General features: G+C 34.7%; 2 protein-coding genes across 2 annotated transcripts; both read right to left on the reverse strand.

The window, feature by feature from the left end:
- Window positions 1-802: 802 nt before the first annotated feature.
- Window positions 803-8,431, reverse strand: LOC122593069 (F-box protein At5g03100-like). The gene is made up of 2 exons (XM_043765412.1): window positions 7,319-8,431; window positions 803-1,179 (listed from the first exon to the last, which is right to left on the reverse strand). The coding sequence occupies exons 1-2, from the start codon at window positions 8,324-8,326 to the stop codon at window positions 898-900; spliced, it is 1,290 nt and encodes a 429-aa protein (XP_043621347.1). The 5' UTR covers window positions 8,327-8,431; the 3' UTR covers window positions 803-897.
- A 1,281-nt stretch (window positions 8,432-9,712) lies between these two features.
- On the reverse strand, window positions 9,713-11,890 carry LOC122593994 (F-box/FBD/LRR-repeat protein At3g52680-like). The gene is made up of 2 exons (XM_043766466.1): window positions 10,762-11,890; window positions 9,713-10,081 (listed from the first exon to the last, which is right to left on the reverse strand). The coding sequence occupies exons 1-2, from the start codon at window positions 11,773-11,775 to the stop codon at window positions 9,836-9,838; spliced, it is 1,260 nt and encodes a 419-aa protein (XP_043622401.1). The 5' UTR covers window positions 11,776-11,890; the 3' UTR covers window positions 9,713-9,835.
- Between the last annotated feature and the right edge of the window lie 2,111 nt (window positions 11,891-14,001).

Genomic DNA, 14,001 nt, shown 5'->3' on the forward strand with positions numbered 1-14,001 from the left:
TAAACGGTGTAGGAGGGCCCTTTTTGCATGTATATTTCTGGTGCAATGATTAATAGTGCTACTAGAATTAGTCATCAAGCTAGTGCTGCTGATATGATTTATGATGGCAAAATAGCAAATGAATTCAACCATCGACATGAGATTCAAACCGACTGACTAAACCAATTGTTGTTGTATTCTTAAGAGGGTGTTTGGGATTGCGTTATAAGATGGTTATTTGATTATACGTATGTAAAACGCAAATAATCTAAAAAAGTGTTTGTATGAAAAAGTGATTATTGGCTATAAAAACGCAGTTTTGAAGAAGCATGTACCTAAATGCTTTTTCAAAACGCAGATTTGAAAATGCATAATCTATTTTGAAAACGCAGATTTTGTTTTGTAATCGCAATACCAAACACCCCTAAATCCAGTACCCATGTTCAAGAAACACTGCTATCATTGTTCTTGTGGCAAAATATTTGAACATATTATTATCTTACATTAAAAAGTATGAAAATTTGAGGAAGTGGGTGCAATCTGTTCTTTAATTATTTTATTTTTTTTCTTGAATAAAAGTGGTGATTGAACTCACATGCCTCTTTCATTGTTCGGTAGAAATGTGCAACCTGTTCTTTAATTATTCATCAGTCATTATAACTCAGTTTTTACACCCCCACATTGAGTGGCATCCTACCTAATTTACTAAACAAAATAAAGCTAAAGGGATTCAAAAATAGCAGGAGAGATGGAGCCAAGGTCAGGTTATGGAAGTGGAATTGAATAACCAAAAGCTAACAAACAAAGAACATAACATAAAATATGAAACATCATAACTTGGAATCTTCTAGATTATATGCAGTGGGGAGTAACAAGAATTCAAAGTGTAGTTTAACAAGGGATTCAAAGTGCCATCAGTCAATTAACCTCATCAGCTTCAGGACCATCATCAAAAACTAGTTCCTCTGAATCTCTGCTTTCATCTGAGTCACTATTAGAAGCATCACTATCAGATGAGCCATTATCAGATGACTCGTTATGAGACGAGTCATTATCAGATGACTCGTTATGAGACGAGTCATTATCACAGCCATCAACTAGCTCCATGGAATCACTATCGGAGTATAAAGGTGAAGCAGCATCCAGAATTTGCAAGTTCGGTGGAAAAATGAAACCTTTAGCTGTCAAACGAGTGAGAGCCTGCCAATGGAGATAACAGAAATAAGAACTTACTTTCTGATGCAGGTATGAATTAATTATGGAGATGGCAATTTGGGTTGTCTAGGTAAGATGCTAAAAAGAGTTCAGGTTAAAAAAAATCATTTTTCAGCCTAGGGTGACAAACATTCTTTTTCTTTTGTCTAATAATTTAAACTAATCAGTAATCACCCATTATTTAAAATTACAGTATGATATTATCACATAAAAGACGCACCCAATAACAAAAAATGAAGAAACAATCTCATTCATACTCCATAGATGAGTTCCGATTAAGGAATACTCGGACATATTCTTAAGAGTGAGCTTACATGTGCAATCCAAATGATTATTTTCACTTGATATAACAATATTTCATTTCATGTGTAAAGTGATTCTGCTTTTGATTTTCTGACTGGTTAGATTCAAAATAATCTGAAAAGCAGGTGGCAAGTTAATGAGTAAGAAAACTGATTAGTAAGACTAGATCACACAGCTGATTATCTTATTCTAAGAATCCTTCAAGTAGCAATAATCACTTAATATGCACATCTAAAAAACCCATTTTTAATCCTTTAAGTATAGCAATATGTTATTGACATTGTACGTTTTGACTTGAAACTATTAGAATATAATTTAGGTTAGTGTGGCTCAACCAAATTGCACATATAGGTCGGGGTCCATTAGACTTTAGTATTGTATCTGATATATGCTTATCAATGTATAATACAATATACAGTGGCGGAAGTGCGGAACCAGGATTCCGAGGATTCCGAGTGACCCGTAGCACAAATATTTTAACATTAGCCTCGTATTCATGCAAAGTAACGCTAATTACTAGATAGTTGCGATGTTACATGCTAATTCTGTTTTTAATACTTTGGGTCGACATTTGTAATAAGTCATAAGTCGAGGGGGTGTTTGTGTAATTAGGGAGGCAGTTATTTTGGTCGATTTGAATATTTAAAAGGGAACGGCTATATATATAAGCCTAATACCTATTATATCATATATGAATATACAAAAATTAATCCAATCTCTCTCTAAATTCTTCCTTTCTCTGATTTCCATCTATCAATTGGTATCAGAGCCGTCGTTTCTCGACGGTTTCTGATTCCGATTATCGCTACGATCATCTTCTCCGGCTGAAATTCCAGTGAACGATTCAAATCTTCTTCTAAATTGAATCAATGACGAGATCTCAACCGCCTGAACCTGATCGTGTTCAACAACAACTAAACGCAGCTCAGGATACGATTATTGATCTCACAGCAGCTGTGGAAAAGCTTCAAGCGAGTGTAGCCGCCATGGAAGCTCAAAGACAACAATTCAATGCTCAAGCGGAGGGAAATCGATTCAGTAACAATCGCCTTACACAAATGGAGTTTCCGAAGTTTGAAGGTGATCGACGTGGGTGAACATTTCTTCACAATTGATAATACACTGGCGGCGAGCAAAATCCGATATGCTGCAATTCACATGACTGGCCGTGCTCTGAGCTGGCATCAAGCTTATGCGTTCCAGTGGCAAAACGATGGATCAAATGGAATGGACGGAGTATTCTAGGTCAATAACGGCTCGATTTGGTCAAAATCTAGTAGAGGATGCCATGGGAGCTTTAAAAGCCCTAACTCAAACAAGTGAACTCGACGATTAATGTGATGCTTTTGATTCATTGTTGAATAAGGTGACTATATGTGAAGAATACTCTAATAGCATGTTTATAGGACTTAAGCCAGAAATTAAGTGCATAATCAAAATGTTTAAACCTAAGACATCGAAGGATACCTATACCTTAGCTAAGCTTCAAAATCAAAGTAATAAGGCTTTAGGTAGATCCAGTGATAGTTTTAGCACTTCTTACAACTATAAGGCTGCCAATAATAGGACAAACACTCTTACTAGCCATGCTAAACAGCCTCTGCTCAATAATCCTGCTAGTCCTCCTATTTCAAATGCTATAGTACCTAAGAGAGTAACTAATAGGTTTATGGATGAGAAAAGGGCAAAAGGAGAGTGTTTCTAATGCAATGAGAAGTTTGTGGCAGGGCATAACAAGATTTGTAAGGAGAAGAGACAGTTATTCTTAGTTGAGGTGGAGGATGGACCTGAGGATGGAAGCGAGTTGGTAGAATTGGCTCCTGAATTGTTGACTGTGGAAGGTGCTCCTCAAATATCATTAAATGCAATATTAGGCATTGCTTCCTATAATACAATGTAGATTGTGGGCACTATTGGTACTAGAACCCGGCACATTCTCATTGATAGTGGTTCTACTCATAATTTCATGAGTTAAAATGTGGCAGCAAGGTTACATAGTGTGATTACACAAATTCCCAATGTGTTGGTGACTGTGGCAGATGGTAATAGTATGGAATGTGCTAAGATTTGTAAGAATTTTAAATGGAGTACGCAGGGAACTTGGTATACTGATGATATCTAAACAATTATGATATTGTGTTGGGAGTTCAATGGTTGGCACCTCTAGGGGATATTATTTGGAACTTTGAGCAATTGACCATGAAATTCACCACGGAGGGACAGGAACACATACTTAAGGGAAAGCAAAGTCAATCAATGAGTATTTGTTCTATGGAAAAGATGGATTTTCTGCTAAATACTCAAAAACAAGTAGCTCAAGCACAATTGTTTACCATCAATGAACCCACACAAGCGCAACAGCTTTATCAGCCTGTGGTTCATAAATTACAAGCTATTGCAGAGGAGGAATTAACCTTGTTATTATCAAAATATCCAGATGTTTTCGAGATACCAAAGGGCTTACCTTCGGTTAAACCTATTGAGCATAAGATACACTTGAAAAAGGGAACCAAGGACTTAAATTTGAAGCCATATAGATACCCCAAAGTTCAGAAGGATGTGATAGAGCAGATGACTCAAGAACTTTTAGAGTCAGGAGTGACTAGGAACAACACAAGTTCCTTTGCAGCACCAGTAGTCTTGGTAGAAAAGAAAGATGGTTCCTGGAGGATGTCCATTGACTACAGAAGATTAAATGAAGCAACTGTTAAGGATGTTTTTCCAATACCTTTCATTGAAGAATTATTAGATGAACTGCAAGGTGCTGTGGTATTTTCAAAACTGGATTTAAGATCTGGATACCATCAAATTAGAATGGCTGAAGAAGATATATATAAGACAGCCTTCAAAACACATCAGGGGCACTTTGAGTTTTTAGTTCTCCCTTTTAGGTTAACTAATGCCCTTGCAACCTTCCAATCACTCATGAATCACACTTTTAAGGAGGTATTAAGGAAGTGTGCACTTGTTTTATTTGAATCTTTGATGACATATTGGTTTATAGTGGGAGTTGGAATAAGCATTTAAGCAACCTACAAACTGTTTTGGATCTCATGAGAATAAATTCATTGAAAGCAAAAAAATCAAAATGCTCATTTGCAGGGGAGAGAGTAGAGTATTTAGGTCACATTAAAGAAGGGGTAGCCACTAATCCATCTAAGGTGGTCGCAATTAAAGAGTGGCCTGTTCCTATTAATGTCAAACAACTCAAGGATTTTTAGGTTTGTCAGGATATTATAGGAGGTTTGTGAAAAATTTTGGAATAATAGCAAGGCCTCTCACTGACTTATTGAAGAAAGATGGTTTTAAATGGGGAGCAGAAGCTCAGTCAGCCTTCCAAACACTTAAAGAAGCTCTTAGCTCTCTTCCTGTTTTAAGATTCCCAGACTTCAACAAGATGTTTGTGGTGGAGACTGATGCCTCTTCCAAAGGGATAGGAGTTGTTTTGATGCAGGATGGACATCCTATTGCATATATTAGTAAGGCTTTGTCAGAAAGACAACAAGGATGGTTAGTGTATGAGAAAGAGTTGTTCGCAATCTTGTTAGCAGTCAAGCAGTGGCATCATTACTTAGCCAACAACCACTTTATGATCAAAACTGGTCATAGAAGTTTGAAGTACTTGTTGGAGCAGAAGGTAGCCACACCTTTGCAGCAAAAATGGTTATCTAAACTATTGGGATATAATTATGAGATTGGTTATAAACAAGGAATGGATAATATAGTAGCTGATGCTTTAGGTTGAAATTTTGCAGATAGGAATGAGTTCTATTAATGACCTTTTATGGGAAAGAATTCAAAATTCTTGGAAGGATAATCCAGAATTGCAAGCACTGATTACCAAATTGGAAAAAGGAGAGGTAATACCCCATAGGTCGTGGGATGGAACAGTTTTGAGAAGAAAAAAGAAATTGCTCATAACTAAAGACAAAAATTTGAGAAGTGACATAATAGCTTATTGTCACTCCTCTGTTGTTGGTGGTCACTCTGGAATTGTACCTACATTGGTCAAGTTGAAGGAGTTTTTTTTAGTGGAAAGGGTGTTTGAAGGATGTCAAGTTGTTTATAAAAGAGTGTCAAATCTGCCAGAGATCCAAATATGAGACTATAACAGTGCCACAATCCATTTTTACTGATATTGCAATGGATTTATATCTGGATTTTCAAAGGTGCAGGGTACAGACAACATTCTGGTGGTTGTGGATAGGCTGACCAAATATGGTCACTTTTTACCACTAAGTCATCCTTATACAGCTTCAACTATTGTTGCTACTGTCATGGATAATATCTTTAAACTTCATGGCTGCCCTTCTACCATAGTGAGTGACAGAGATCCTATCTTTATGAGCCAATTCTGGAAGGAGTTTATGAGGTTGCAGGGCATAGAATTAGCAATGTCTTCGGCTTATCACCCACAAAGTGATGGTAAGTATTGAATCGATGTTTGGAAGCCTACTTAAGGAACATGTGCATGGATACTCCTCTGCAATGATTGAAATGGGTACCTTTAGCCCAATGGTGGTACAACACTTTGTGGCATTCTGCCATTAAGATGTCTCCCCATGAGGCTCTCTATGGTGTGAAACCAAATATCCACATTCCTTACATTCCTAGTGATACTGCCATTGCTGCAGTGGAAGAAGTGCATCGTGATAGGGAGGCTATGATAGTATGATCAAAAAACTGAAAATGAATTTGGAAGGAGCACGAAATCGAAGCAGTTGGCTGATATGCATAGAAGTGATAAGAGAGTTTGCTGCAGGAGACTGGGTTTATGTCAAGCTCCATCCTTTTGCTCAACATTCTTTGAAGACACGTCATAACTGGAAATTGTCACCAAAATACTTTGGTCCCTTCTTGATTTTGAAACGAGTTGGACAGGTGGCATACAAGTTGGATTTGCCTGAATCTGCTCAAATTCACCACACTTTCCATGTATCACTGCTCAAGAGAGCTCATGGTTTGCTTAAACAGAATGTGACTTTACCCACTGGACCCAGATTCTGTTGCAGCCACGAGCAGTGTTGGATAGGAAGGTGATTAAGAAGAATGGCAAGGTTGATGTTCAAGTGTTGGTGCATTGGAATGATTTACCAGTTACTGAAGCATCTTGGGAATCACTGGAAGAGCTCAAGCTTCGATTTCCTACCTTTGAATTTTGAGGACAAAATTCTTATAAGGGGAAACTATTGTTACATGTTAATTCTGTTTTCAATACTTTGGGTCGACATTTGTAATAAGTCATAAGTCGAGGGGGTGTTTGTGTAATTAGGGAGGTGGTTATTTTGGTCGGTTTGAATATTCAAAAGGGAACGGCTATATATATAAGCCTAATACCTATTATATCAGATATGAATATACAAAAATTAATCCAATCTCTCTCTAAATAAATCTGATTTCTATTATATCAGATTTTTAAGCATTTGTAACGATTTTATTTTTAGCATTTTATAAGAGTTTTAGTACTTTTGTTAGTTTTATTTCCCATTTAGTTACTAAAAAACATCTCTATAAGCTTTTTGCTATAAAAATCTTTCAAAAGTTTAAAGCCACGTTGACCGGTGTCCCAAAATTCGTTAAACCGTAGCACCAATAAAAAAAATCAACGTATTTCGGAAAAGTATTTCGGAAAAATTTACACGACATGAGTTGAGCGGACCTGTAGCCCGGGCTACCCCTCGGCTTAGTGTAGTTCCACCCCTGACAATATACCTATGGGGGATTCAATTATTTTACATTGACAAGTTAAATACTATTACTAATGGCTATTGATCAATAAACTTTACAAATACACATATTGGCAAGCGATAATAAAGCATACCTTAACACAAAATTTTCCAATTTTAACCTCTTTGGCATGGCGAAGGTGTAGTATAAACCTTTTAAGCATCTCTTCTTCCTCTTCTTTAGATGACTTCTCATAATACCCGCACTTGGTATAATTCAAACTGACTTTCACTAAAGAAGACACCTCCAGTAACAAAAGCTTCGCTAACATCAAACTATCTATGATTGTTAGCGATGAAATATAAGGAGCATTGATTTCGATAATATCGTCAAGATCATCATATTCATCTTCTTGAGCAGTGTATCCAGAGAACTCTAAGTGTTTAACACTCTTAGAAGTAATATCGAGCCGTGAATAACCATAGCAACAATCCAACCTCAACGTGTCCAATAGAGGACTCCCGGATAATATATTTGCAATCAAATCATGGCTTAACTTCCCATTTGAAATAGACAAACTAGTAAGGTTAGCCCAAGAAATGGGGCCGGTTGGATCGTATACGCATTCTCCTAAATGGAGATGGGTAAAATGGGAATTGTTGAAAAACGAGCCGTCTTTCAATACAAACTCATCTTCATCATCATTCATATTCCATAAACTTAAGAAAAGGTCTTGGACTTCATGGTTGGTAATATATCGAATCCAATTGTTGACTTGAAACTCAAACCGATTATCGTAAGTGGCACTGAGATGAAATTTATTGAGTTTATTTAACTGGTGGTGAGTTAGGGTTGTGTTAACTGACAAATAGAAATCTAAGGGGGGCTGATTGTGATGTATGAAGGTAAGATTAGGGACTAATGTCCAAAGATGTTGCCAACGTTTAGAAAGAGTACCTGTTCTGATTGCGTCTTTTGTGTAGTCTAAACGAGATAGGATTTCTTCGATAATTAAACAATCTGGCAACAAACTTATTCTATCTTCACCTCCTCCTGCCGAGTCAGATGTTTGTTGTTGGGTTTTGATCCGTTTTGGATGTTTTAGTTGCACACTTGTTTCCATGGTGTCACCGGAGCTTTTGTTGTTGTCGGTTTCCTCCATGAAATCTATGCCCTAAATAGTGAAATTGAAACGAAAGGGTTATGTTTTGACTTTTGACCTCTATACTTCAGATCCTTTACATTTCTGCCCAAAAAACAAAATGGGTGTTTGCAACATGAGGTGATATTGATATTATTATTAGGGATAATATCCTTGAGCCCACCCAATTATATCATTGTTTTCTTTTAGGCCACCAATTTATTATATGAGACTTATAGGCCACTTAAATTTATAATTTTTTTCATTTACATCAGTTTATGCTAAAACTATAAAAGAAAAAACTGAAAATGAAAAAAAAATACCTTTTTCTTAAAATAACTTTTGTACAAAATACAAGCTAGTCCATGCACAAAAAGACGTATATAAAGAAAACGAGTATAATAGAAGGAGGAAAAGAGTAAACAATAAAACAACAACGCAAGGAAAAATATATTTATCGTTATAGTTGCATTGTGCCTCTAATAATGAATATGGAGATATCGATAAAGATGAAAACAAAAGAGAATAATTTTAAACCCTTGTTATCTACTAAACACACAAAACATAAGAAAACCTTAGCCTTTTTAGTAATTATTTTCACATTTAAAGCGTAAATTTATTTGAGGGTATATTAGTCTTGTTATATTTATAAGAGTATTATTGTCATGACAAGTTGTAAAATTTTTATAAATGAAATAAAATAATATTTTAGACGGCAAGAAAACAATTAGATTTTTAGGTGGCCTTTATGGTTATTATCTCATATTATTAATAAAAGTTTTTATTTATTTTTTATTTTTTATTTTTTAATCAATTTTCGTGTATTAATTGTTTGTATATAAAGTTTTCCTCAATACTTCCAAGTTCTAATGGTTGAAATATCATCTTATTATTTTTTTTACGGCATTCTATTCTACTTCTAATTCTAAATTACACGTATGCTTAGAAACCAGGACTCTTGAAAACCCCCTCATTAATCCACCCTCATATATGTGGGAAGTGAAACTCGAACCCAAGTAGATCCTTATATTTGTTCTACAAGATCTTTACCCTAAACATGTTTTATAAATAAAATTAATAAGCTTTTTCTAATTGAAAATACACATAAATTATTATCAGTAATCTATCAATATGGTTTGGATCAGCAGTAAACAACATGACCTGGAAGACGACATTGAACATTTTCTTTCTTCTTTCTTTATCATTTAGGTTGACTTTAACAAAATTAATAACTCACATAATACTATTTCCTAGCAAACATATTAAGATAAATTACAACAATAACAATATCAAATGCTTGTAAAATAAAGAGGTAATCATGGCAGCACCCTCCAGCACTGGTTCAAATATGCCTATAGAAATGGAATTTGATAACCAAAAGCTAATAAACAAAATGATGCAGACAAAGAACATATGAAATATTAAACAACTTCATAATTTGTAATTTGCTAAATGAAACTGGGAGTAACAAAAATTCAAAGTTACATGAAAATTTTAAACAAGAATTTAAAATGCCATTAATCAATTAACCTAGTCAAGCACTAGTTCCTCAGAATCTCCGCTTTCAACCGAATCACTATCACTATCAGATGAGTCATCATCAGATGATTCATTATCAGAGTAATCCATTGAATCACTATCAGATGAGTCATCATCAGATGATTCATTATCAGAGTAATCCATTGAATCACTATCAGAGGATACAGGTGACATAACATTTTGAACCTTCAAGTTTGATGGAAAATTGAAACCTTTAGCTTCCAAACGATATAGAGCCTGCCAATGAGAAATCTTAATCAAGACACAACGGAAGAAATAAGAATTGTAAGATGCCTTCTGGATTAAATGACAGAGTCGCAAGAAGGGTGGGTTGGGTAAGATACTAACACGAGTTCCAGTTGAACCAAGTCATTTTTCAGAACGAGTTAGGTTAACACACATGCTCTTTCTATCCTAATAAGCTATTCACACATTTAATTATAATTACACAAGTAATCAAACTTCAAACAAAAGAGACACCCAAGAAGTCAAGAACAAAAGAAGACGAAACATATACATCTATTCTCTAGACATGGACGCCTGGGGAGATGGAGACAGATATTCTAGCGGGGTCAAGGTATATATACAATACTTAATTGGCACAACAACATGAACAAATTATATAAAATCAAGAAGTATATAGATTTTTTCAGTAAACAAGGATTTCAAGAACATTTATATCAAAGCAACAGTAAGGGTCTGCTATAGAAACAACCATGACCCAAAGGACTGACATCAAACAGTAAATAAAACTGAACAATTCTTCGCCAACTCAAGAACCGACTATCCTACTAAGTCACATCAACAATTAACTAACAAAATGAAGGGTGAACACTTTTAAGTGGCATCAGCTCACACCACTCACATGAGGGTGTAGCTCTGTCTCTGACTCTATATTGGAGTTAAGAAAATGTTACCTTATGACACTCAATCCCGATTTTAAGCTCTTTGACATGGCGAAGGTTTAGTATAAGCCTCTTAAGCATCTCTTCTTGTTCTCTTTTAGGAGCTTTTGGCCTACCATAATACCCGGTCTTGGTATAATCCAAGCCAGCTTTGGTTAAAGAAGACACATTTAGCAATGAAAGCTTTGTCAAGAACAAATCGTCTTGGATCGTTAATGACAAAATATACGGAGCATTGATTTCAATGATGCCTAAAATATCATCAACCTCATGTTCATAAGCGGAGTATCCAGATAACACCAAGCTCTTAACACTCTTGGAAGTAATATCAAGGCGCCGATAACCATAGCATTCTTCTAACCTCAAAGTGCCCAATAAAGGACTCCCAGATAGCATATTTGCAATCAAATGTTCGTCTAATTTCCCATTTGAAATAGATAAATGGGTAAGGTTATTCCAAATAATGGGGCCTGTTGGATCGAATATGCAGCCGCCTAAACGGAGATGGGTAAAATGGGAATTGATGAAAAAAGAGTCGTCTTTCAATACAAACTGATGTTCCCAATCCAAATTATAAAAATCTAAGTAAAGCTGTTGGACATCACAATCAGTAGCAAAACGAATCCACTTATCGAGTAGTTGTAATTCAAACCGACCGTTGTAAGAGGTAGAGACATGGAATTTATTGAGTTTCTTTAAATGAGGGCGACACTGAGTTAGGGTTTTATCAACAGACAAACAGAAATTATCAGAATGTGTGTGCTTTTTATTACAACTATTATAATATGAGAAATAAAGAACAGGGACCAAAGGCCAAAGATGTTGCCAACGTTTGGAAAGGGCACCTGTTCTGATTGCGTGTTTCGTATCCCGTAAACGACCAAGGATTTCATCGATAATCAAACCATCAGGTAAGGAGCTTATTCTATCTTTTTTTTCTTCTGGGTCTTCTTGTTGGGTTTTCATCCGTTTTGGATGTTGTTGATTTTGTTCACCTTCTTCTTCTTTTACTTGCACATTTTCCATGGCATCAATAGACAACAGTAACAAAACACTCAAATCAGGGAAGTAAAACCCAAATGGTGAAATTGAAATGGAAATGGAAGGGTTTTGTTTGACCCCAAATATTCAGATGTTAAATATTGATGCCCCCGAAAGAAAAGTAATCCAATTACTGTATTAAACTGTTTTAAATTGGTGTGTCTGTGGGGTAAGGTGGTGGAGAATATATTTTTTAAAGTCATGAAAATGATCGCAGACTTTAACTAAGTTTAGTTATTGTCACTTTAAAAAAAATTACAAATTAAATATTTGAATTTGATTAACATACATAGCCCCCTAATTTTATATACCTCCCTTAAATTTTACATAACCCCCTACTTTACGTAAAATAGGTACTGTATGCTTTATCTAACTTTTTCCCTTTAAAGTTTGGATATCGAGTATTTTATAGATAAAAATAAATTTGATGTTGTTTTTCTTATAATTTTTCTTAATATGTTTATTAGTAAAAGAGCCATTTTGTCACTCTTTTTCATAACGGCTTATTTGCCACTATAACTAATACATAAGTGTAATTTTGCCATTAGTGATAGGGGTGTGATAAAAGGAATCCGAAAACTGAAAAACCGGACCGAACAACGATCCGAAACCAAAAAAATCAAAACCCAAAAGACCGAAAAAACCAAAACCGAAACTTGAAAACAAACAAAACCGTTTTGAAAATAAATTCCATTACAACATTTCTCATAAATTTCACTATGACAGCAAATGTCATTAGTTTTAAAAAGATATTAATAAAAAAGAAAAATGATTAACCAACCTAACTCATATGCCCAAAAATCAACCTAAAACCTTAAGAATCTCACATGTGGATTCCACTAATTCTCTTTCCTAATCTTGCCCCCTTATTTTTTTCACATGTTATCATCTTACTATTAGGCATATCTTTAGGCACACCAATTACATTGATTTATCATTATCCTAATAAAAATAATAATTATTTCTAAATCTTGTTTTGTTGCTTTTTGTAGGCAACTTCGGTTTAAAAGTTGCATGCGAGGTTAGTACGGTGCTATTTCCGATTTTAATAGGAATGACTCTTGACTGGTTCATAATTATAGCTTATATGTTTCCGTTTGCATGACCATCAAAACCTAATTTTCTATTGTCATATTCCTTAACAATGGTAAATTCCGAACAAAAAATAGCAATATGGGATACCTTTAATGTATTTAAAGTGGCAAAATTACACTTATTTATTAGTTGTGGCAAATAAACCTTATAAAATAAAGAGTGGCAAAATAACTCTTTCCATGTATTTAGAGTGGCAAATTTGCACATTTTAACCAACTTTAAACTTAAATTTAAGTGTTTAGAAATGTAAATATAATGCTTCAAAGTCTAAACAAATAACTTAAGCTTAAACTAAATTAAGATTCTATTAAAAATTATCAAAAACCTTCTTATTTAAAAAAAATAGTTATCTTAAGATTTTTTTTTTTTTGAGTGACCGAATAGGTCAATTTTTAATTAGATATTTAGAGCCCATCAGATTTTCGTTTAAAAAAAAGATCTATACTATTTATGAATGCAACCTTTGTTTTTTTTTAAAGTGAACTATATATTTATCAGATAGAGATCCTCTAAAGTTACTCAAACTTTATAGGTAAAGTTGAACCAACTTGAACTATCGGATTAAGATCAATGATTGACATTAAAAACTCAAGTTTGAATATTGGCAATTTGATTTTAATCTAATGGTTCAAGTTGCTCCAACCTTAACTATAAACTTGAAGCAACTTTAGAGGATTCTAATCCATATTAATCCAACTTCAAACATATACACAACATAAGATTATAATGAACCACCCTACTACAATACTACCATAAACAAATACAAGCCAAAGAGCGTTAGGACCTAATAGAAAAAGACACCTTCCACCCTAAACGGAAATAAGCCAACCACCAAACGTCAACAAGATACAATATAAACCTATAACCAGAACAACCTATAAGCGCGAGAAAAGGACCAAGCTGTCTCATCTAACGACACGTTATTCCTATGCGCAAGCACTTAAAGGAGCAAGTCAAACTTTCTTTCCCAATGTCAACAATGAAGGCAGCCTTTCCAAACACACATAGAAACATATTAACATGTCAAAAGTAATATGGATAATATACGATATAATCATATGATAACCTAAATAGCAACACCAACACCAGTGTTTTACAAACCATAGGATCAAAAAT

Source organism: Erigeron canadensis, chromosome 3, assembly GCF_010389155.1.
Source record: "Erigeron canadensis isolate Cc75 chromosome 3, C_canadensis_v1, whole genome shotgun sequence".
Lineage (NCBI taxonomy): Eukaryota > Viridiplantae > Streptophyta > Magnoliopsida > Asterales > Asteraceae > Erigeron > Erigeron canadensis.